Source organism: Bos taurus, chromosome 14, assembly GCF_002263795.3.
Source record: "Bos taurus isolate L1 Dominette 01449 registration number 42190680 breed Hereford chromosome 14, ARS-UCD2.0, whole genome shotgun sequence".
Taxonomy (NCBI): Eukaryota; Metazoa; Chordata; class Mammalia; order Artiodactyla; family Bovidae; genus Bos; species Bos taurus.
Window position 1 is genome coordinate 3094109 of NC_037341.1, and position 20910 is coordinate 3115018.

Consider the following 20910-nt stretch of genomic DNA (forward strand, 5'->3'; position numbering starts at 1 on the left):
TAAGTACTTGGAAAACGGCAGAAATGAAGAGCTTCTCTGAATGGTTGTGCTTGTCACCCTGCTCCCCAGGACACTTGCCTTGCTCTCGTGGCCCTGGGTGAGCTGCGGGCAGAGCCTCCAGGCCCTGGGGCACTGCTGTCAGGCCTTATCAGAATGTCTGATTTCCAATTCCCGACTTTGCCGTATGGTAGGCGGCCTGTGTGATGAGCAGAAGCCTGGAGAGCCTGTTGTCATGGCAGCGGGTACATCGTGAGCTCACATCACATCAGGGATGGGTGATCACGGGGCAGCCATGGAGACAGAGGCCCCGTCGGCCCGTAGGGCTGTTCCCGGCGGAGGAACGTCAGACCTGCCCACCCTCCACGCCGCCGCAGAAACCGCAGAGGCTTTGTGACGTAGCAGCCACCAAAACATCCTCTTCTCTGCTCAGAGACGAGGCCACCCTGTCCCCTTAGAGCAGGTGCTTCCCCGGAGTCTGTGGTCAGGAGCCCCTTTGTCAGCCTGGTGACACGTGTGATGAGTCCCTTTCCAGGGTAACGGTTTTTTAAGGCAAAAGCAGCGCACGTAGGATGACAAAGGACACTGGTTGTATCGAAAGGTTTATCAGAACACCGGAAGCGACACCTAACACGTCACCACGTTTAATCACAGGCCCAGCAGCAGGTCGGAGCGCACCCGGCTTTGAAGTAGCACTGTGACTGCTGCCGCGTGACCGGCCAGCCTGCCTTTTCTGCTCGTCTGGGCGCACAGTCAGACCTCAGCAGGTGGCGGCTGTGATCGTGCTGCAAATGCTGACCGAGGGACCTCAGGGAGGCCGGAGGCGGCGCACGGCTGCTCTCCCTAAAGGGCTTGAGGTGGCGCGGCCTGGGGCAGAGCGCCCGTGCTCTTCTGGCAACAAGGCTGTGTCCAGGTCCCAGCTTGCCTGTTAGTCACCTTTCGGCACAATAGGTGATTGAAGTGTTCTTGTATTTTTCTACATCTTCTGTAATAAGTGTGTGTGTTGATAATCAGAGGGAAGACTACAGTACGGGAAGGATTCACCCAGTCCACCCATGTCTGCCATCACGGGCAGAGAAACGCGGCGGCTGCTTGAATGGAAATGATGCCACACAGGGGCGTCCTGTGCTCTCGTCAGGAAAGGACCCCGCCACCAGTCATCTGAGTGTTTGCAAGGAGGCAGACTTCCTTCTCCCGGATGGGGGCGGGGGCGGATCTTAGCTGACTGTGAGGTTGCCCGGTCGCTGTGCCCCCCGCAGGCTCTCCCTGGGCGGTGGGAAGAGCTCTGCTCCAGCCCATGCTGGTCCATGAAGTCAGTGGGCTCTGGGCACCTCCTCGGGCCTGTGACCCCGGCCCCCAGCTCCGGGTGGGGGTTGGGACCAGTGAAGCATTCCTGAGGGCTGGGGTGGGTCTGCCAGGAGGTGGTGAGGCGGCAGAGGTCCCTCGCCCTGCTCTGGGACCCTCCTCTAAACTCTGCGACAGCCCGGACCCTGGGGGCGGGTTTCTGTGGGAGGCCCAGCGTGGTGACAGGCTTGCTCCCTCGGGATCTGGGGAGAGCTCTCTGGTCTCTGTGACCCGGTTACTCACACAGGAAGTCGATTACTCACTAACTACACGCTTCCCTTTCACTGATTGAGCTGTGGCTCTAAAAATGGAGGCCTGAGACACGCGCGCTGGACCGTCAGCGGCCTTGCAGCACACTCCGGGTGCCCGCTTTGTCCCTCATGCTGACCCCTGCCCACCGCACCCTGGTCAGGAGTGGACACTGCAGGCTGAGTCACCCACGTGGCGGGGCTATGTTGGCAGCTTGCCCGCTGTGACAGCTGGTGCTCCTGGACGAGAACAGAGGACTCGCCCTCCTGGCCCCAAACGTGTGGCCCGTGCGGAGGCGAGCAGATCATTTCAGACCAAACCATCTGACTGGTTGCCGGATGGGAGATGTGCTGTGCGCGTGGCCTGGGGTCGGCGAGGGGCGTGGGCTAGGGTGTCTGCCGGCAGCTTCACAGGGGGGTGAACCTGCATTTCTCCATGAAGAGTGGAGGAGGTTTGAGAGAGGCTGGGAGCTGGGGACTTGTGTGCCCGGCTGGCATGGCAGGGCCCTCTTAGATGGAGATTGGCAGCGGGTGCCCTCTTGGGTGGCCAGAGCCATGGCCACCTGGCTTAATGCTAGCTCGGTGGTGTCTCCTCCAGGAAGTCTGCCCAGGTGCCTGCTCCTCTCGGGCTGTTCCTTGGGCTTCCATTTATATGGATGTTTGGTGGTGCCCGCTCCTGGAGCCCTGGGCAAGAAGGTCGACCAGGGAGTTTGTGCTCCAGGGGGTGGGGGGCTGTGTCCTCTTCTCATCTGTTCTCTCTGGTTGCGGCCCCCGTTCCTGCTGTGGCCGTGGAGGGCAGACTTCGCAGAGCTCACCTGGGTGAGGCTGCGCTGGCTTCTCAGCTCCCCCGGGTCAGATGCTGCCCATGCCCACGCGTCCCTCCTTCGGGGAGGTCGGCTGGCACCCCCTCCACCTCTCGAGCGTTGCTAGTGGATCCTCCTGCCTGTTTGGCGGTTTACACGCGGGAGACTCTGCGCCTCAGAACAATAGACCCATGGTGTCCTCGAGGGCCGAGGCTGTGCGGCTTTCACGTCCCTCGGCACGAGGGTTTCCTTCCCGAAGGTGCAAACACAGGTCCGCACCTCTTCCCTCAGCTCAGGGTTTACCCTGGGAGTTTATATTCCATACGCCTCCCCACGAATTGTCTGTGTTTTGGTTACTGAAGGCTCGAGGTGGGTAAGAAATGCCTTGCCCCGTTGCTTTTATTAATACAGGTTAGCAGCGCACACTGGCTCCTTGCTTCATGGCTTCTCGCGTCCAGGTGGTGGGTGTTGGGGCTGTAGGAGTGCTAAGCTCAGCCTGAGAGGGGGCGCAGGCCGGCCATGTGCTGGTGGCTGAGCTGTGGGGTGAGGCGGGGGGCAGCCTGGGCGTGCGTGGTGTGGGCACATCGGCTGTGTCACTGTCCTGGCCTCGGATGGCTTCAGGGTTCCTAGGCGACCCCTTTACTGCGCAGCTGAGAGGCAAAGTCAGGAACCGCGAATTATCAGGGACCTACTGTGGAGCACAGGGGCCTGTACTCAGTGCTATATAATGACCTCTGTCCATGGGGATTCTCCAGGCAAGAACACTGGAGTGGGGACTCCCCTGAACCGGCCAGTGCTGAGGACACAGGCTTGATCCCTGGCCAGGGAAGAGTCCACAGGCCACGGAGCAACGAAGCCCGTGCTGCAGCTTCGTTGGGGAAAAGATTCTGAAAAAGGGTAGATATGTTTTTTTATATGGCTTTTTTTGATGGCTCAGGTGGTAAAGAATCTGCCCGCAATGCGGGAGACCTGGGTTCGATCCCTGGGTTGGGAAGATCCCTGAAGGAGGGCATTGCAACCCATTCCAGTATTCTTTTTTTTTTCATCGTAGGTGTCTGTTTAATTTTATTTGTGACTGTGCTGGGTCTTTACTGCTATGTGGGCTTTCTCGGGTTGCAGCCAGTGGAGACTGCTTTTCGCTGCAGTGCTCAGGCTTCTCCTTTTGGTGGCCTCTCTCGTTGCAGAGCACAGGCTCTGGGTGGGTGGGCTCAGTGGCTGCAGCGCGGGCTTCGTTGCTCCCTGGCCTGTGGACTCTTCCCTGGCCAGGGATCAAGCCTCTGTCCTCAGCACTGGCCGGTCCAGGGGAGTCCCCACTTCAGTGTTCTTGCCTGGAGAAGTGTGTGTGTGTGTGTGTGTATGTGTGTGTGTGTGTGTGTGTGTGTATAAAGGACTGAATTGCTGCACTGTATACCTGAAACTTACATGATCTTGTAAATCAACTATACTTCAGTTAAAAATAATTTTTTTAATTAAAAAAAACTGAAAGCGATTGGTAAGCTGGGACTCCCTTCCCTGAGGGTTGTGCTCTGGTTCCTGAAGTACCCCGGGGCCAGATTTCTGTGGCTCTGTGGCTGGGCCTTGCCTGGGACACAAAGGTTTAACCTTGACTCCACACTCACCAGGTTCCTCTCCCCGGATAGAAGTCCACCTGAGAACGGGGGTCTCGTGCCCGTGGGCACTCAGTGCGGAGGGCGGAGAGTCTGTCTGTCCCCAGGGAGCTAGTGGGGGCAACTCCTTGGCATGGTGGGGACCCCTCCTTGGCATGGTGGGGACCCTCAGCGCGAGGGTCCGTGACCTGCTGAGTGTGGAGAAGTAGGCACAGTGATGCGCTGGGTGACCCGCACTCGGACGTGCTCCCGGGAGGTGGCACGCGGGCCCTGTTCACCCTGTGCCCTCCGTCTCTGGGTCCTGGCACGCTGCGGCATGTGGGGCACACAGGCAGCTTGTTGCAGGGATGGGCTGTTGTGAAAGGCTGTGAGTGTGTCATCTGTGAAGTGACACTAGCCCATTGCAGAGACCGGAAGGTCTCCAGGTGGTTTGACTCAGAAAGATTTAATAACCCTTAGAGTATGTTTGTTTTCTCATAGAAAGAAACCCAAATAGAAAACAAGTAATTCAAGGACTCTCTGAGTTTTTTTATGTCAGAAATACAGTAAGAACAGCTTCTGTTATTTTTTGTAGAGTGTTTTTGTTTCCTGTGAACGTCAATAGGGACTGAACTACATGGAATTTTTTTTTTTTTTAATGAGGACTTTTTTGAAGCAAAGATATTTGAGTGAAAATTAAAGGTATTCTGTTACTGGAAATTTTTTTCATTGTTTTTTTTTTTTCCCCCTAAAACCACAGCTTGAATTTTATTAATGGAATTACTGAAAATTTGAGTTGAGATGAAGTTTCTTTTATTTATTTATTAACTATCGGAGAAGGCAATGGTACCTCACTCCAGTACTCTTGCCTGGAAAATCCCATAGACAGAGGAGCCTGTAAGGCTGCAGTCCATGGGGTCGCTGAGGGTCGGACATGACTGAGCAACTTCACTCTCACTTTTCACTTTCATGCATTGGAGAAGGAAATGGCAACCCACTCCAGTGTTCTTGCCTGGAGAATCCCAGGGACGGGGCAGCCTGGTGGGCTGCCATCTATGGGGTCACACAGAGTCGGACATGACTTAGGTGACGTAGTAGTAGTGTGGCGAGTGGGAGCACTCCTAAATTAATGCATTTAAGGGTCATGGAGGAGGGACACCACCATGAAGATCTTGGTCCCTTTAACGACCCTCTGGCCTTGTCTCCTTTGTTAACAATTCACATTGTTCCATTTTTAATCTCTCATCTGTAAAGAAAGAACCAAAATATACATAGCAAGTATGGTAACCAGAGAGGTATATAATGTGGTTTTTTTTTTTAATTTTGGTGTATATGCTGCGTTTTTAAGTCATGAGCTGGCTTACTGTTGAGATGCCCCCTTTGTGGGGAGGTGGTCTTGGTCTGTGGTAGAGAAGGGGGTGATGAGCCTTGGCTTCCAGGCTGAGAGATGGCAGGTGTAGTCGAGTGCCGTGCTGACCCAAGCACAGCTGTCAGAAGCCCCTGGGAGAGGGGCGTCGTGGAGGAAGTGGTCCTTGGGATGTGGCATCACGGCATGTGCGTGAGTGTTGGTGTTGGGAGGCTTGGCTTTGTTGACTCGGTGTTGCGAACCCCCTCCTTCGTGACTCTGGTGGCCCGTCGCAGAGGACGCTGGCGAGCCTTCTCCGCCTGAGTTGGGCCTCCCCTGGTGTGAGTGCGGGGGTGGATCCGGTGTGTCTGGGCTCCTGTGCGTCAGGCGCTCTCAGACCAGATCCTCCAGCTGCTCGTGGTCCGGCTGGGGAGGCCAAGGGCCAAGGATACTGAGCACGCGTAGCAGACTCCTCTTGGAAATGGGACTCAGTGAGCTGCACACAGGCGCTGTGGGACTGAGCGAGCTGCTCAGGGCTCGTGGGCAGAGCCGGTGCATGCAGGGCTCGGAGGCGTGAGCTGGCTCTTGGGGGCGGGGCAGGAGATGAGCCTGAGGCACCAATGCCTCAGTGTTGGGGCTGCGTGCTGGGGGCCAGAGAAGTGTCTGCACAGGGTGAGGGGGCCCCTGGATGACATGTCACCACCAGGATGACACGGGAACCCAAGCTGAGGCAGAGAGAGTGAAGTTGCTCAGTCGTGTCCGACTCTGCAACCCCATGGACTATAGCCTACCAGGTTCCTCCATCTATGGAATTCTCCAGGCAAGAATACCGGAGTGGGCTGCCATTTCCTTCTCCAGGAGATCTTCCCAACCCAGGGATTGAACCCGGTTCTCCTGCATTCTATGCAGGCACTTTACCGTCTGAGCTGAGGTGGATAGGAAAGGAGGCATTCAAGGGAAAAGCAGATGAAATTGATAGCACTGTTGAGCAGTTGGACGTGGAAAATGTGTGGGAAGGGTCTTGACAGCAGGCCGCAGCTCACTCACTGATGGAGGCTCAGGCCTGGGGAGGGTCTGAACTGCGAGGAGCCTGTCATCCTAAGAAGTGAGGAGGGCCGAGCGTGGTGTGCGGGAGGAAGGCACTGTGCAGTGTCAAGGCCGCCAGGGACGAGGAGCGGCGCGGCCCAGGGGGGCCTCGAGCCTGGTGCTTGGGGGGCTCTGCGACCAGGTGGACCCGGGCGGGAGTGGGGAGAGCTCCAGGAGGAGGTGGCGCCGTGGAGAGGGCGGGAGGGCGTGCCTGCAGGGCTGCGGGCTGGCCCTGGGCTGGAGGTGGCGGGCAGGTGGGCCCTGGGTCACGGGCGTCCTCTTTGTGTTCCAGCACTCGCACCTCCTGCTCCGCCACCGCCACCCATCCAAGGATATGCCTTCAAGCCTCCACCCAGACCCGACTTCGGGACCTCCGGGAGAACAATCAAGTTACAGGCCAACTTCTTTGAAATGGACATTCCAAAAATTGACATCTATCACTATGAGTTGGATATCAAGCCAGAGAAATGCCCGAGGAGAGTTAACAGGTATTCTGTTTTGTCTGTCTTTTAAGAGGAATCCACCCTTCAGCTCTCAGCAGATCCCTTGGGTCCTCTTTCCCTCGGGGGAGCTTCCATTGTGTTCTTTGCTCTTTAACGTGCTCGTGTTGAGATACAGTGAGTGCACGCCGTCGGTGTGCAGCTCAGTGAGGGTTCACCCCGGGAGGCTGCCCCGCTCCCCAGCCCTCCGCCCCCTACAGCATTCTGGCATCTGCCCCTGGAGGCGCCCGGCCCGCGAGAGAGCCGCCTTCACCCTGCTTCTCTCACTCAGCGGGCTGTGAGCCTGATCTGTGGCTCTGTGTGAGTTAAGACCTTCTTGCTCTTGCTGCAGAGGAATGTGTAGTGAAGCGATTATTTCATCGTTCATTTACTCGTTCTTCCATTCGGTGCTCTGGCGCTCTGCTGTGATGAATGAAGCTCCCGGGAACATGCTCGTTCAAGCCTTTCTTGTGGACGTGCTTTCGCTTCTCTTGGATGAATACCTGGGGTCCTGGAGTAGGTGGGTCAGAGGTAGTGCAGCTTTCGCTGCATGGGACGCGATCGCGCCGTCTCCGCTCCTGGCAGCTGTGAGGCTCTGCTGCTCCACCTGCCGCCGTCAGCGCTCAGCTGTTAGTCCTTGTGATTGTTGCTATTCCAGTGAGGGTGTAATGGTTTCTTCAGTTCAGTTTGGTCACTCAGTCGTGTCCGACTCTTTGCGACCCCACGGACTGCAGCACGCCAGGCCTCCTTGTCCATCACCAACTTATTGTGGTTTAGTTTCCATTTCTTGATAACCAATGAACTGAGCACCTTTTCATGTGTTATTTTTTAGTAAAATATCTGTTGAGGTCTTCCCCCTATTTTATGGGTGGTATTTGTCTTGTTACTGATTTGTGGGCCTTTAACTAGTGTGTTCCAGGTTTGAGTCTATACTGGAAACGCTCTCACCTGGGCGAGGCTTATTTTCCTTTTGTCTAGTTACTGATTTGTGGGCCTTTGACTAGTGTGTTCCAGGTTTGAGTCTGTACTGGAAACACTCTCACCTGGGCGAGGCTTATTTTCCTTTTCACTTTCTGTTTCAGTTTCTTTCGCTGTCCAGTTGCTAAGTTGTGTCCAACCCTTTGCAGCCCCGTGAACTGCAGCAGCACATCAGGCTCCCCGGTCCTTCACTGTCTCTTAGAGTTTGCTTGGGGATACGCACCCACTGAGTCGGTGATGCCATCCAACCATCTCATCCTCTGTTGCCCCCTTCTCCTCCTGCCTTCAGTCCTCCCCGGCATCAGGGTCTTTTCCAATGAGTTGGCTCTTCTCATCAGGTGCCCAGAGTATCAGAGCTTCAGCATCAGTCCTTCCAATAAATATTCAGGGTTGATTTCCTTTAGGATTGACTGGTTTGGTCTCCTTGCAGTCCAAGGGACTCTCAAGAGTCTTCTCCAGAAACAATTTGAGAGCATCAGTTCTTTGGCACTCAGCCTTCTTTATTGTCCAACTCCCACAATCATACATGACTACTGGAAAAATCATTGCTTTGACTATACTAATCACTGTCGGCAAGGTGATGTCTGTGCTTTTTAATACACTGCCTAGGTTTGTCATAGCTTTCCTTCCGAGGAGCAAGCCTCTTTTAATTTCATGGCTGCAGTCACCATCCACAGTGATTTTTGAAGCCCAAGAAAATAAAGTCTGTCACTGCTTCCACTTTTTCCCCCATCTTATTTGCCATGAAAGGAGGGGACCGGATGCCATGATCTTAAGTTGAGTTTTAAGCCAGCTTTTTCACTCTCCTCTTTCACCCTCAAGAGGCTCTTTAGTTCCTCTTCACTTTCTGCCATTAGAGTGGTATCATCTGCATATCTAAGGTTGTTTGGTATTTCTCTCAGCAGTCTTGATTCCAGCTTGTGATTCATCTACCCCAGCATTTCACATAATGTCCTCTGCATATAAGTTAAACAGTGGCAGTGTACGGGCTTGTCATACTCCTCTTCCAACTGGTTCCCCTTTTGAACCAGTTCCATGTAAGATCCTAATTGTTGCTTTTTGACTTGCATATAGATCTCTCAGGAGACAAATAAGGTGGTTTGGTATTCCCATCTCTAAAAATTTTCCAGTTTGTTGTGATCCACACAGCCAAAGGCTTTAGAGTAGTCAGTGAAGCAGAAGTAGACATGAGAGGTGTAGTAAACAGGATTCAAACCTGCCCTGGGAGAACCCCAAAGGATTTCCAGTCCATTTATCCTTGTGCAAACCTGCCAGTGATGAATCCTCCCAGCATTTTTTAAAATCTGAAAATATGCTTATTTTCTCCTCGTTTTTGAAAGATTTTTGCTGGATGTAGAATTTTAAACTGGCAGTTTCCCTCCAGTACCTTAAATTAGATGTTATTACATTGACTTTTGGGCTTCCCTGGTGGCTCAGATGGTAAAGAATCTGCCTGCAGTGCAGGAAACCTGAGTTTGATCCCTGGGTTGGGAAGATCCCCTGGAGGAGGGCATGGCAACCCAGTCTAGTATTCTTGCCTGGAGAAGCCCCATGGACAGAGGAGCCTGGTGGGCTACAGTCCATGGGGTCTCAAAGAGTCGGACACGACTGAGGGACTGAGCATTGTCTTTTACTCCTCATTGTTTCTGATGAAACCTCAGGGATTTGTTTTGTTCTGTGTTTTTAATTGTAGTTCCCCAGTGTGTTTCTGCCTCCTTCCTCCAAATACTTTCTATTTAATTTTGCTTTTTAGCAATTTGACTGTGACCTACCTAGGTGGAGTTTTCTTTGTATTTTTCCTTCTTGGGATCCTTTAGTTTTTTACATTTGTATGCTTGTGTCTTTCATGTTGTTTGGGTGAAATACTGGCCGTCATTTCTTTAACTATTTCTCCAGTTCAGTTTCCTGTTCTCCTACCAGGATTGCAGCTCTGTGTGTGTTAGACCATGTGATACTGTAACAGTTCCCCTTCTTTTCTCGGTTTGGGTAACCTTCATTGATCTCTCTTTAACATCACTTTATTCCTCCCCTCCTCTTTTTTGGTAATATCCGGTCTTCTGTGGTAACCGTCCAGTACATTTGTTTCATTTATATACTGTACTTTTTGGTCCTAGGATTCCCATTTGGTTCTTTTTCATAGTTTACTTTCTCTGCTATTTCTCATCTGTTCTTTCTCATCTTTTTTCTTGATGACTTTGAATGTATTTGTAGTGATAGCATATTTATTATAGTAGCTCGTGTCTGCTAATCACAACATATGGGTCATCGCAGGGGTTGTTTCTATGGCAGGTTTTCCCTTAGATTACACGGCACCTCTCTTTGCTTACTCACTTGGATCGTGGATTTTTGTTCACTGAACATCATGTATTTGCTATTTTCTCTGGTACCCAGCTGCACAGATTCCTACCTCTTCTGCTCCTGTCTCCTCGGGACGAGACGGCTGCTGTCTATGCTCCTGTCTCATGCTGTGGTTTGGAAATTACTCCCGGCAGTGAACGTGTGATTCCCTGCCCCACAGGCACAGTCCTAAACCGCCGGGTTCCCAGGGCCACAAGTGCTCCTCACGTTTTCACTAGTCTTGTAGGATGGGAGGAAAAGCCTTCGTACTTCGTCATGGTCAGAAACAGCATTCTGAGTTGCAGTTTGAGAAGTCAGATTGGTTACCTGGTTTGTGCTGGTACCCTATAAAGTACTCTTGGCTGTAAATTTTTTCCTGATGAGTCTTTGTAAGAGAAAGAATGCTTGGGGGTTGTTTTCCTTTATCTGTAAAACTTAACAGTTGGATGCACTCAATGTGGCCGGTACACATTGGTTCACTTGACTTGGTGTACATGTTAAAATAAAAATAGTACACACCCTTTGACCCACCAATTCTATTTCTGTGTATTTATCCCCAAAAGACATGTCTCCAAAGAAACAATACTTGACAGTTATATGAGGTCCTTTAAATATGTGCTTACTAAGAAATGTGTGTGTAAACAGAATTTTGGGCACGACTGGTTGAGACAGCTTTGTTTACTAAAGGTCTTCTGGATCTTGAACGTGCCTTACATGCTTTGAGATGCTCTGTGAACGGGCTTGTCTGATTTTGAGTCTCCTTGGGACAGAATCCTGTGAGAATCTGTGATTTGGATATACTCTTAGAGCCGGAACAAAGGCGTGGAAAAGCACGTTTCCTGAACTTTGGATTGGTGTGGCAGCAGTGGGCTCTTATTATGCCATCAACCACAGTTTACAGGAAGCTTTCTTTTATGAAAATAGGCATGACTAAGGTTTTGTCATCTGGCAGCAGAAAAAGGCTGATGGTGATTAAAATGGGATGCTTTTACCTGACTGTACTCCCACAGACCTGTTGTCGTTATGACTGCAAGGTTCTGAAGTTGCCCCGTGTCTGGAAATTGCCTTGAGTCAAGCAGGAAGTAGCCCAGATGAGTCTCAAGCTGCATTTTGTGGCCAGGCCCGCCCAGGTGCTGCGAGTGTGCCGTGCGGCTCCCGTGGGTTTAGAGCCACCTGGGAGTTGCTGCCTACTTCCATGTATGTGCCTTCAGCGTTCATTTTGTTGGTAATTCTGACGGACCTTGGCTCAGGTTCAATCTCAAAATTGTAATCAATCATAATAGCTTGGGAAAACGTCAGAAGTAAAGTTTTTGTATTAGAAGAACCCACGACATGCTAGCACTTTGACATAGTCCCTCTCTCCAACCATGCTACCATTGTGAAACCTCCACTGTGCCAGTGGGCTACTGTGGGGGCCGAGGGAGACGCGGCTCGTGTCCCCAGTGGGCGAGTGGACAGTGGCAAGGCTGCGCTGAAAGACGGGAGCCCGAAGTGGGAGGGAGTCAGACGCAGGAGGTCCGTGCCGCGGGCTGTCCCCCAGACTGACGCCGTTCAGGGAGTCCTCAGAATCCCATGTGCTTCCACGCTGCAGTCTGTGTTAAAGCACGTGTCAGTTCTGAGTTCCCGAAACTTGTGCAGTGCACACAGTAGATAGTTAACATCCAACCCTGAGGCTTCATGCAGCCCTGGGAGGAAAATGCCGTCTACACACGTTCTGATGAGTCATCATGAATACTAGCCCAGTGCGCCCTCGTCCCTGGCAGCACAGTCACCGTCCTGAGTGGTGCTGTGGGAGGGGGTTCAGTATAAGGCAGGGCCCCTCAGGAGGCTTCCAGTGTCACTGTGGGTGCAGCTGGGCGCCGGCAGCAGCCAGTGCCCAGGGCTGGTCCAGGCCATGCAGGCCTTTCCGCCAGCACCGGAAACCTTGCCAGGAGGTCAGAATTAGTACTTCCGTTCTCAGACGCACAGGATGGGCGGCTTGAAGGAAGAAGGTGTGCTCCTGATCTCTGACTGTCCCTTCCCTCTTACTCCTCTTGAGCCCAGTCAAGTGGCTCCTGAAGAACACAGAGCAGGAGCTCAGTCTGTGCAGGGGAAGCGTGGGCGGTGCAGCCTGGCCGTGCGGTTTGCAGCCTGCTGCTCATGGGAGGAGATGTGCACCCGTCCAGACTTCTCAGAAGGTGGCTTAGTGCCCCATATACCTTTGACTCACCAATTCTGCTTCTAAGTGTTTATCCCAAAGAGATGTGTACAAGCACATCTAATATTGTCATGGCAAAAAGAGAGGGAAAAGAAATCGTTTCAAATCACCCACTGGGGATGGTTAAATAAACACACCGTAGAACACTGTGAAACCACGGACAGCAGGGAAATGGAGCTTCACAGCATGAATCCCACACCTGGAAACGGACAGCCATGTGGTTTGTCGTATTACGGTACAGTACGTGGTACAGCGGCGTTTCTGTCTCTCGGCTTGGTGCCCTTTTGTGTACGTAGCGACAAGGGAAGGTCTTATACACATCCTGGGACAACAGCGAGCTCCAGAGCCATGTGTTTAAAAAACAATACGTTGTTTGTTTTCTTTTTTTTTAATGTACCTATGTATTTATAGAAAATGCATAGGTTTGAAGATAATAAGGTTGCTTCCGAGAAGAGAACTGAAGTAGAGGTGGTCTGGGCAGACTTAGAGCATTATCCGTATTTGAAATTCACAATGAGAAGGTGTTAATGCAAAAATCTGTGTAACTAGAAATTAACCAAAGAATACATTAGAAGTGTTTAGCGACATGTATTTCTGTACCTGGGAGTTTGTTTCGCTCTCAGCCTTCCTCACCTGTTTCACTCATCAGCCCTGAAGTCACATGTGTGTCTCCTGTCTCAGCGAGCCTTTCTGTTTTGTTAGGTTGCTTCATGCGTGCTCTGTCCTGTCTCTTGCTCCTTCTCTCAGAGGTGAAATGTCTGCATCTATGGCTCATTTTCTGGGTCCTCGAGCCTCTCCTGAGTTCAGCTTGTCTGTTCCTCCCTGCCTTAATCCTTCGTTATTTCCAAATACACTTTACAGTTTATTAAATCTTGTCAGATAAAAATTAGCCCCTCTGGATTTTTATTGAGATTGAAAGAGTGAATTTGTTTGGGAAATTGAATATTCCTGTCCATGAATATGGTTTGTCGGTTGGTGGTTTTGTTTTTAAACATCTTACGGTGTTTTCAGCGCCCCAATAAAAGAATCGTGTATGCCCCTCGGAACTAGCTGTCCCCTGTCCCTCATGCCCTGCACACTTGACTGTGGTGAAGTCCGCTCTTCATTGTACTAGACTTCATGCTCCCTTTAGGGAGGACCACATTGGTTTGACTGATTTACTCCAATCCTGGGGGAGAGAGGAGCCATGAAGGGTGGGGCTTTCTCTTATTTTGTTCTGTATCTGTGTTTATAAGTGAGGTTGTCCCATAATTGCCTCGTCGTGTTTAAGAGAAAAGTTGGGGGTTGTGCCCTCTTAATTCTGTTCACAATAAACTTGAATTCGGTTGGGTGATTTGTTCTTTGAATGTGGGTGGAACGTCCCAATAGAGCCATCTGGACCTTGAGTTGATGGTGAAGTCTTGACCAAGAAGATGGGGTCCTCGAAGCTTGGGGAGCAGTGGTCTGGAGACAGCGTGGAGGAAGCGGCCGCCTTGTCGTGGGTGGCCCAGGGTAGTCTGTGGAGCGGCAGGTGAGATTGCACCCCGGCTGCTGGTCGGGGCGGTGGGATGGGGGTCAGAGTGGCACCAGCTGTCCTGGTGGCTTCATACCTTCCGGGCTAGGCTCTCTCGGTGGGTGTCAGAGGCTTGGTGCGTTCCTCGTGAAGCCAGCGAAGCAGAGGCAGAGGCTTACAGCAAAGCTGAGCTCCGGTGCGCCTCCCCGTCCTCTGCCCTTGACAGAGTCAGGAGGTGGGCGTGCAGTGATGCTGTCCCGGGTGTGCAGAGAGGCTGGTGGGTGGACAGGTAGGCGAAGCAGGGCGAGGTGGGGTCACAGCCCGTTTGGTCTTCAAACCTCACAGCAGAACAGCTGCTTCATGCCCACCAGGTTCCTGCTGCCCGAGGAGCTCACCGCCCCAGAATCTCTGTCGCTTACAACAGCAAACCTCCATGTCAGGTTCAGGGTTTTTGTTCCAGAGCCCAGACTGAAAAGGCAGCAGTACCCAGAGCGTGTTCTGCCGCAGGTCACAGAAGCGCGAGGCCAGGCCGCGCCGGCCACCAGTGTCCGTGGGCCGGGGTGCTCTGTCAGAGGGCAGGGCCCTCAGCCTCAGGAGGGGGCGCACTGTCTGCTGGATGCGCATGCACAGTGAGGTCGTGGAAGGGGTTCTCCTGTGTTTGAGCCTCAGGGTGAGTGAGTGTAAACCACCCAAGGGTCTAGTTTGGTTTCTTGTAGAAGTAAGTTGAAAGTCAGGTTATTAAAACAAGCCACAGGGCTTATCAAAATTGCTTAAAAACCATTGTCAAAAGAATGTCATCCTTGTATGCCCTTTGCCTGGTTTTATTGACGTTTTGCTCCTATTCTGTCTTGTTTCAGGGAAATAGTGGAACATATGGTTCAGCACTTTAAAACACAGATCTTTGGGGATCGGAAACCAGTGTTTGACGGAAGGAAGAATCTCTACACAGCAATGCCCCTTCCGATCGGGAGGGATAAGGTGAGCTCATGGAGGCGGGTTGGATGGATCAGTGTGTGAGAGGTCAAGCCTGTTGTCCCTCTCGTCACATGCAGTCACTTCCCCCAGGGGCAGAGAGCCCCCAGCGGTCGTGTGCTTCATGGTAGGGTCCGAGGACGCCACCTTCTGTGGGCTGTGGTTTGCAGCGGCAGAGGGTGACATCATCTGAGTCCAGAGAGAGAAACTGAGAACATCCCGAAACCATGAAACTTTTAAATGTGAACCACACACGTGTGCGCATGCTCCAGGCCAACCCCAGATAGGAGCCTGCATCATGGGGTGGGTGTGTGAAGACCTAAAGAGAAGTGTGTTCGTGCAGGTGTAGACGAGTGCGATGTTGGCAGCAAAAGCAAGTGGTCACTCGGCTGTAACCAGCGATTCGTCCAAAGTGATACCACGATTCATCAACCTGGGAGTCGCGGTTGAATTAATATGTCACCTCTCCTTATTGTCTTTATCCTTGCTGTGGCTTTATTTAAAAAGCAGTAACCCTTCTGCCTAGCAGCTGCCACTTCTTGGCACGTCATCCAATCACTGGGCTGCCCTGCTTTGATGATAGGTGTTGTTTGTAAGAGAGGAAGACCAAAGAAGGCGTGGAAATCATTTTTACATGTACTGGGGGGCGGGGGGGGGGGAAGAACATCAAAACACAAACAAGTAATTGAACAATTATCCCAATAAGAATGTAAAAGCTGATTCCCTTAAGGAATGACCTATACAGTTAGCCTCTTACCAAGAGAGTCCCTGAGAAGAAAAATAGCTCAGAGCTTAGAGGATCTGAGATCTGAGGCTACTGCCTGTGACTTGCAAGTTCTCTGCAGACAGAACATTGTGGTTTTGCTTTTGCATTTTAATGATAATCTTAAAATGACTAAGCTCCTCTATTGGGCTGGATGGCCAGCAGGGCCGATTGTTTCAGCTCCCAGCAGCATGGCTAGAAATTGTGGTGCTCTGATAGGAGGCCTCCGTTAGGGCCGAGGCTGGGCGGGGCAGTGATGAGGACCCCTGAGATAACAACCTGCCTCTCACCAGCCCTGCCTGGTTCTGGGGACCTGATGCCAGCCAGTCAGCTGAGCAGAACCATCTCTTGCAAATGAACATGCTCTCTGCCTTTGAAATGGGGCTTCCCTCGTGCTCAAATGGGAAGGAATCTGCCTGCAATGTGGGGGACCCGAATTCTATCCCTGGAGAAGGGAATGGGTGGACCCATGCCAGTCTTCTTGCCTAGAGAATTCCATGCAATACATTCCATTTACAGTGTATTAGTTATAAAGTTTTGCGTCTAATTTGCACATTTGTTTTTCTTTAAGTTGTATAAGAAAGAAAAGCCTAAGGAGTTTACTCACAGTGTTGTCTGTTCGTATTTATAATTAGGGACTGGGGGGCCTGAGGAATATTTTCCTTGAGAAGGGATGGGGGAGGATGTGTGGTGGTCAGAGCTGAGACACGTCGTTGTCGACGTCGACACGGGCGCGGGGTGGTAGTGGGTGTGGGCCAAGTGCCTTCCTGTCCCTGAGTAGTGGTGGGGCCTCGGGTGAGCTGTCTCTCCTGCCACCCTGTAAAATGGAAGGTGGTGTGCTTGTGCCCCTGCCAGTGAGCGAATGCTCCCTGAGACGGCATCTCCGCTCTTCGTGTTTCCCCCATAGCCCTGGGGCCTCTGTTAAGTGCTGGTTCTGGTTCCGGATCTGCGGTGTCTTCAGCTTTAAGCAGCTCTCCTGAGTGATGCCCACCCAGGGCAGGGAGGGGCGTCAGGGTTTAAAGTACTTAGTTACAGCGCTGGGGACATAGCACATACTTAGCAGCTGCTAACAGTGACGGTTGCAGGTCTGAGGGTTCGTGTCTGTCGTCTTAACCGCTGCTCGTGTGGGGTGTCCGGTGCCCACAGCAGCACTTTGGGCATCTCACCAGGTTTTGGTGGGCACTTTGCATGTGTGTGCACTCGTGTCCAAGTCTTTGCAACCCCATGGACTGTACCGCCAGGCTCCTCTGTCCATAGGATTCTCCAGGCAAGAAGACTGGAGTGGGTTGCCATTTCCTCCTCCAGGGGGTCTTCCTGACCCAGGGATCGAAGCCGCGTCTCCTGTGTTGGTAGGCCGATTCTTCACCGTTGAGCCACTTGGTGTCTCCTAGCTTGAAGCCCACCCATCTTCATCCTTTCCTCAAGCGGGCTTAGAGAACCTGACCACAGCCTCAGGGTCTGGTTTGGGTGGAGTCTTCAGATTCCAGAGCCCTCCTTCCAGTCACCTGTAATGTCTGTCACATATTTGCAAGGTGCAGAAATTAATCTCTTCTTCCGTTTGGGAGCTCACGTGAGATGCTGCCCTTTTCTATTCCCATACGTTCACATCTTGAAGCAGTGTCGTCTTTTTTTTTTTTCCCTTTTATGTGTGCTTTTTTTTCCATACACTACTTTTTTTTGCATCACAGGCACTTGTGTAGTAAGAGGAAATCCTTTAATGTCCCCAGTTGCCCCTGGGGTGCGGCTGCCTGTGGTGTCCACACCATGCCTGGGTCCCGGACCCCTGGCGGGCAGCTGTTGTCCTCCACTCCTCATCTCTCTTGCCAGCCCTCCCTCCTCCGTGCCAACCCCGTGCTGGCTGAAAGCCCCTGCATGCCAGGTCCACCTTCCCTTCTCCGTGCAGGAGACCGAGGAGCTGTCTGGGCTGCTCGCCGTGCAGGTGTTGCTCCTGGCTTGTCGTCAGCAGGGATGCGATGTGAGTTGCGGCCAGGAGCGTGTTCGCTTGTTGCCCGTGGTGCCCTCCCTGCGGGTCTGTGGACATCTGGGTGAGCAGAGCCCGTGGCGAGCAGTGCTCCCGGCCCTCTCTGCTGCTCCCTGCAGCCACACAGCGGCTCCAGGCGGGACTCTGCTCTGTCACCCCGGTGATGCTCAGACAGGAAGGACCCAGCGTGTGACTTGCGTCTGTCTGCAGAGGTCGGCCCTCGGGGCCGTCTCCCGTTTTCCAGGCCTGCTGTGATGCCTCTGCTGACGCTGCCCATGGTGAAAAGGTGGCAGGGGACGTCTTCCTGGTCACGGCTCCTGTGCGCTGGCGTCCTCGTGCGCTGACGTCCTCATGTGCACGGCGTCTGTGACGCCGGGGGCCGCCCGCTGTCCTGCGTTAGAGACGATATCCCAGAGGAGCCGGCTGCAGAGGGCGGCCTCTTGAGGCGTGTCCGACGGAGAATGTCGCAGAGCCTGGAGCTTCTTCCTTTCCCTTTTTGCCGGGGACCGAGAGGAGGCTGGTCTGGACTCTACTTGAAAACAGGAGGACCTCTTCCTGAAGGGAAACGCCCCACAGAATCCCCACTTGGTGGGATTATGGAGGCATTTCTGAAGAATGACGTTAACAGGCATCTAATTTAGCACCGGTTCCCGAGCACGGCGGGCGTGACGTGCCCTCTGGAGTCAGTGTGTGAGGGGAGCGGGTGTGAGTCCCCGCCGCCTCCTGGCTGCGCTCTGCGGCCGCACTCACGCCTCCCCCACGCCTCCCCGGCTGCCCCCACAGCCCCCGTCCTGACGACTCCGGTTAAGCTGGTGCTCTCTTGACGGCTTTTGCCGGCTATGTGTGCACCCTTAACATGTCCTCTGTCTTGAGACGAATCTTCCGTCACTGCCCTCTGTGGCCAGCTTCTGTTGAGTGTTAGGTGCTTGAAATCCATCCCCTGGGAAGAACGGGCTCCTTTCTCACACACTGCTGATCCTTGGATGGAGCCCGGGCCGTGTCTGATTTGGGGCCTGCATGCATCCTAGGCATGCAGGGCTCCACATGGTCTGGGTGCTGCTCTGGGCTGTCTGAGAGGGATAGCAGTGTAAGAGGCAGTGCTCCCTGAGGGCGGGGGGTGAGTGGGGGGTAGTGCAGGCGTTGGGAGCGGGGGCATGAGAGTGAGAGTGAGCCCCCCCTGAGGGCGGGGGTGAGTGAGGGTAGTGCAGGCGTTGGGGGCGGGGGCATGAGAGTGAGAGTGAGCCCCCCCAGCCATCGGCAGGGCCTTTGACACTGGGCCCTGTCTGCCCTTTCGTGGTGGTGGTTGAAGCTGCTTTCTCTGCCTTCTTGGCCCTGGTGATGCTGGTCCCGTGGCACCTCTGTGCACGGGTGGGCACGGACAGCCCTGCAGCAGTGTTGCGGCCTGTTTGCCCGAGGCCAAGCCTGGGGTATGATGTCCCTGCTGTCCACATCCTCCACTGAGTGGCTGTGGTCTCCCCGCGTCGTACTGGCGACAAGTCTAATCCGACAGAAAGGTTGGAAACGTCCGTCCATCTCGATCATTGTTAGTGTCTTTCTCTGTTTTGTCTCGAGTCTGTTCTGAGAAGGCTCATGCCCATGACTTATTCACTGTAAAACTAGCTTATGGACTCAGAGACCCAGGAAACAGGAACCCCCCACCCCAGATCCTCTGCAGTCTTCTCAGTCCCACCCGAGAAAGAATAACTGCCCAGGACCCCCAGAGAGCTGCCCACACCCCCTTCCTCCGTCCCAAGAGCAGCCTTGTTTGTGCCTGCGTCCCGCTTTCCCCGTCCTGGGGTTTCCTCCTTGTGGAAGCCGCCCAGCCCCCAGCAGTGCTGGCCCCTGGCTCCGGCCGCCACTGTGTCTCTGCTCAGGCTTGGGAGGTCGGGGCCTCCGGGTGGGGGGCACGCCCGTCCCTGTGCCCTTGGGTGGAGGACTGGCTGAGTCTCGCTGACCTCGGGGGCTCTGGAAGCCAGCTGGCCCCAGGAGGGGTGCGGAGCCTTCCACATGCAGACCCACCACCCCCAAGCCAGGCCTGAGCTCAGGGTCTCCCTCTCCGCCCTGTGGAGGAGCTGAGCAGGGCAGCCAGGCCTGAGCTCAGGGTCTCCCTCTCCGCCCTGTGGAGGAGCTGAGCAGGGCTGAGTGGGGAAACTTGTATGGAAACTGTGCTCTGCTGGCTTGGCCACGGGGAGGCGCCTTTCAGGGCCGTGGAAGCTCCCCACTCTGGCTTCCTCAGAAGAAAGCTTGAGTAGCCGTGTGCTCGGGTCCCCTCCCAGGTGGAGCTGGAGGTCACGCTGCCGGGAGAAGGGAAGGACCGCATCTTCAAGGTGTCCATCAAGTGGGTGTCCTGCGTGAGCTTACAGGCGTTACACGATGCACTTTCGGGGCGGCTGCCCAGCGTCCCCTTCGAGACGATCCAGGCCCTGGACGTGGTCATGAGGCATCTGCCGTCCATGAGGTGAGGACCGCCTGTGGGGTGGGGGCCGGAGGAGCAGGAGGGTCTGCCTCCAATGCCTCTGTTTCCTGAGAACGTGAATCTGCTCTCCCAGGATGCTCTGGGCCTGGGGGTCAGGGTGGTGGCACACACGGGTTTATAGGACGAGAGCAGCAGCAGTGCCTGTCAGGAAAACGCACTGGCGGAGTCTCAGTCGGGCACACACAGTCCCACCGGGGAAAGAAGAGCTGCCCAGGACCCCCAGGAGCTGCACTCACCCCCTTCCTGTGTCCCAAGACAGGCACACACACTCCCTGACTCCGGGCGCGTGGTCACTCCGCCCGGCACGTGAGCTAGGTCCCGTCTCTTGGTCGCCCGTGCACCCGTGTTCCAGCGCTGTGCTCAGCTGGCCTGCGCCACGTGGGGGAGCCTTTGAGGGCCTTGGGGGTTTCCCACTTTGGCTCTGTCCTCTGGTGTTTTTCCCCCACTTATCACGGCATTTGAACCTGCTGGGACACTTGGACAGCTCGTAATTGACCACACAGAGGCTCGAGTTGCACAAGTGCCCTTGCGGAAGCTTGGGCTTCTCCTGGGGTCGCCTCTTCCTTCCACATGCGTCCCGCACAGTGGGACCTCAGGAACTGTGTGAATGATTAAGTATAAGAAAGAACACTTGAAACTGAAATGAACCTCCAAACTGCGCTTTCCCAACCCTGACCAGAACTCTGAGATGTGAGTGTAAGAGGAGGCGCCTTGAAGAGCCGGGTGGGTTTTCACAGGGGACCCTGCTGTTCTGCAGACAGAGCAGGCTGTCCGTCAGGGCAGGGGTCCCCACCACCCCCAAATGTAGTCTGTCACTGCTCGGAAC

The 20910-nt window shown here is 53.8% G+C and overlaps 1 protein-coding gene across 1 annotated transcript in view; it reads left to right on the top strand.

Annotated features, from left to right (window-relative positions):
• Positions 1–6701: 6701 nt before the first annotated feature.
• AGO2 (argonaute RISC catalytic component 2) overlaps positions 6702–20910 on the top strand; it is a gene marked incomplete at its 5' end in the record, with an annotated part of 37419 nt that continues 23210 nt past the window's right edge. The window contains 3 exon segments of the mRNA NM_205794.1: positions 6702–6897; positions 14750–14870; positions 19885–20066. Of these exon segments, the coding sequence (NP_991363.1) occupies positions 6702–6897; positions 14750–14870; positions 19885–20066 (499 nt within the window).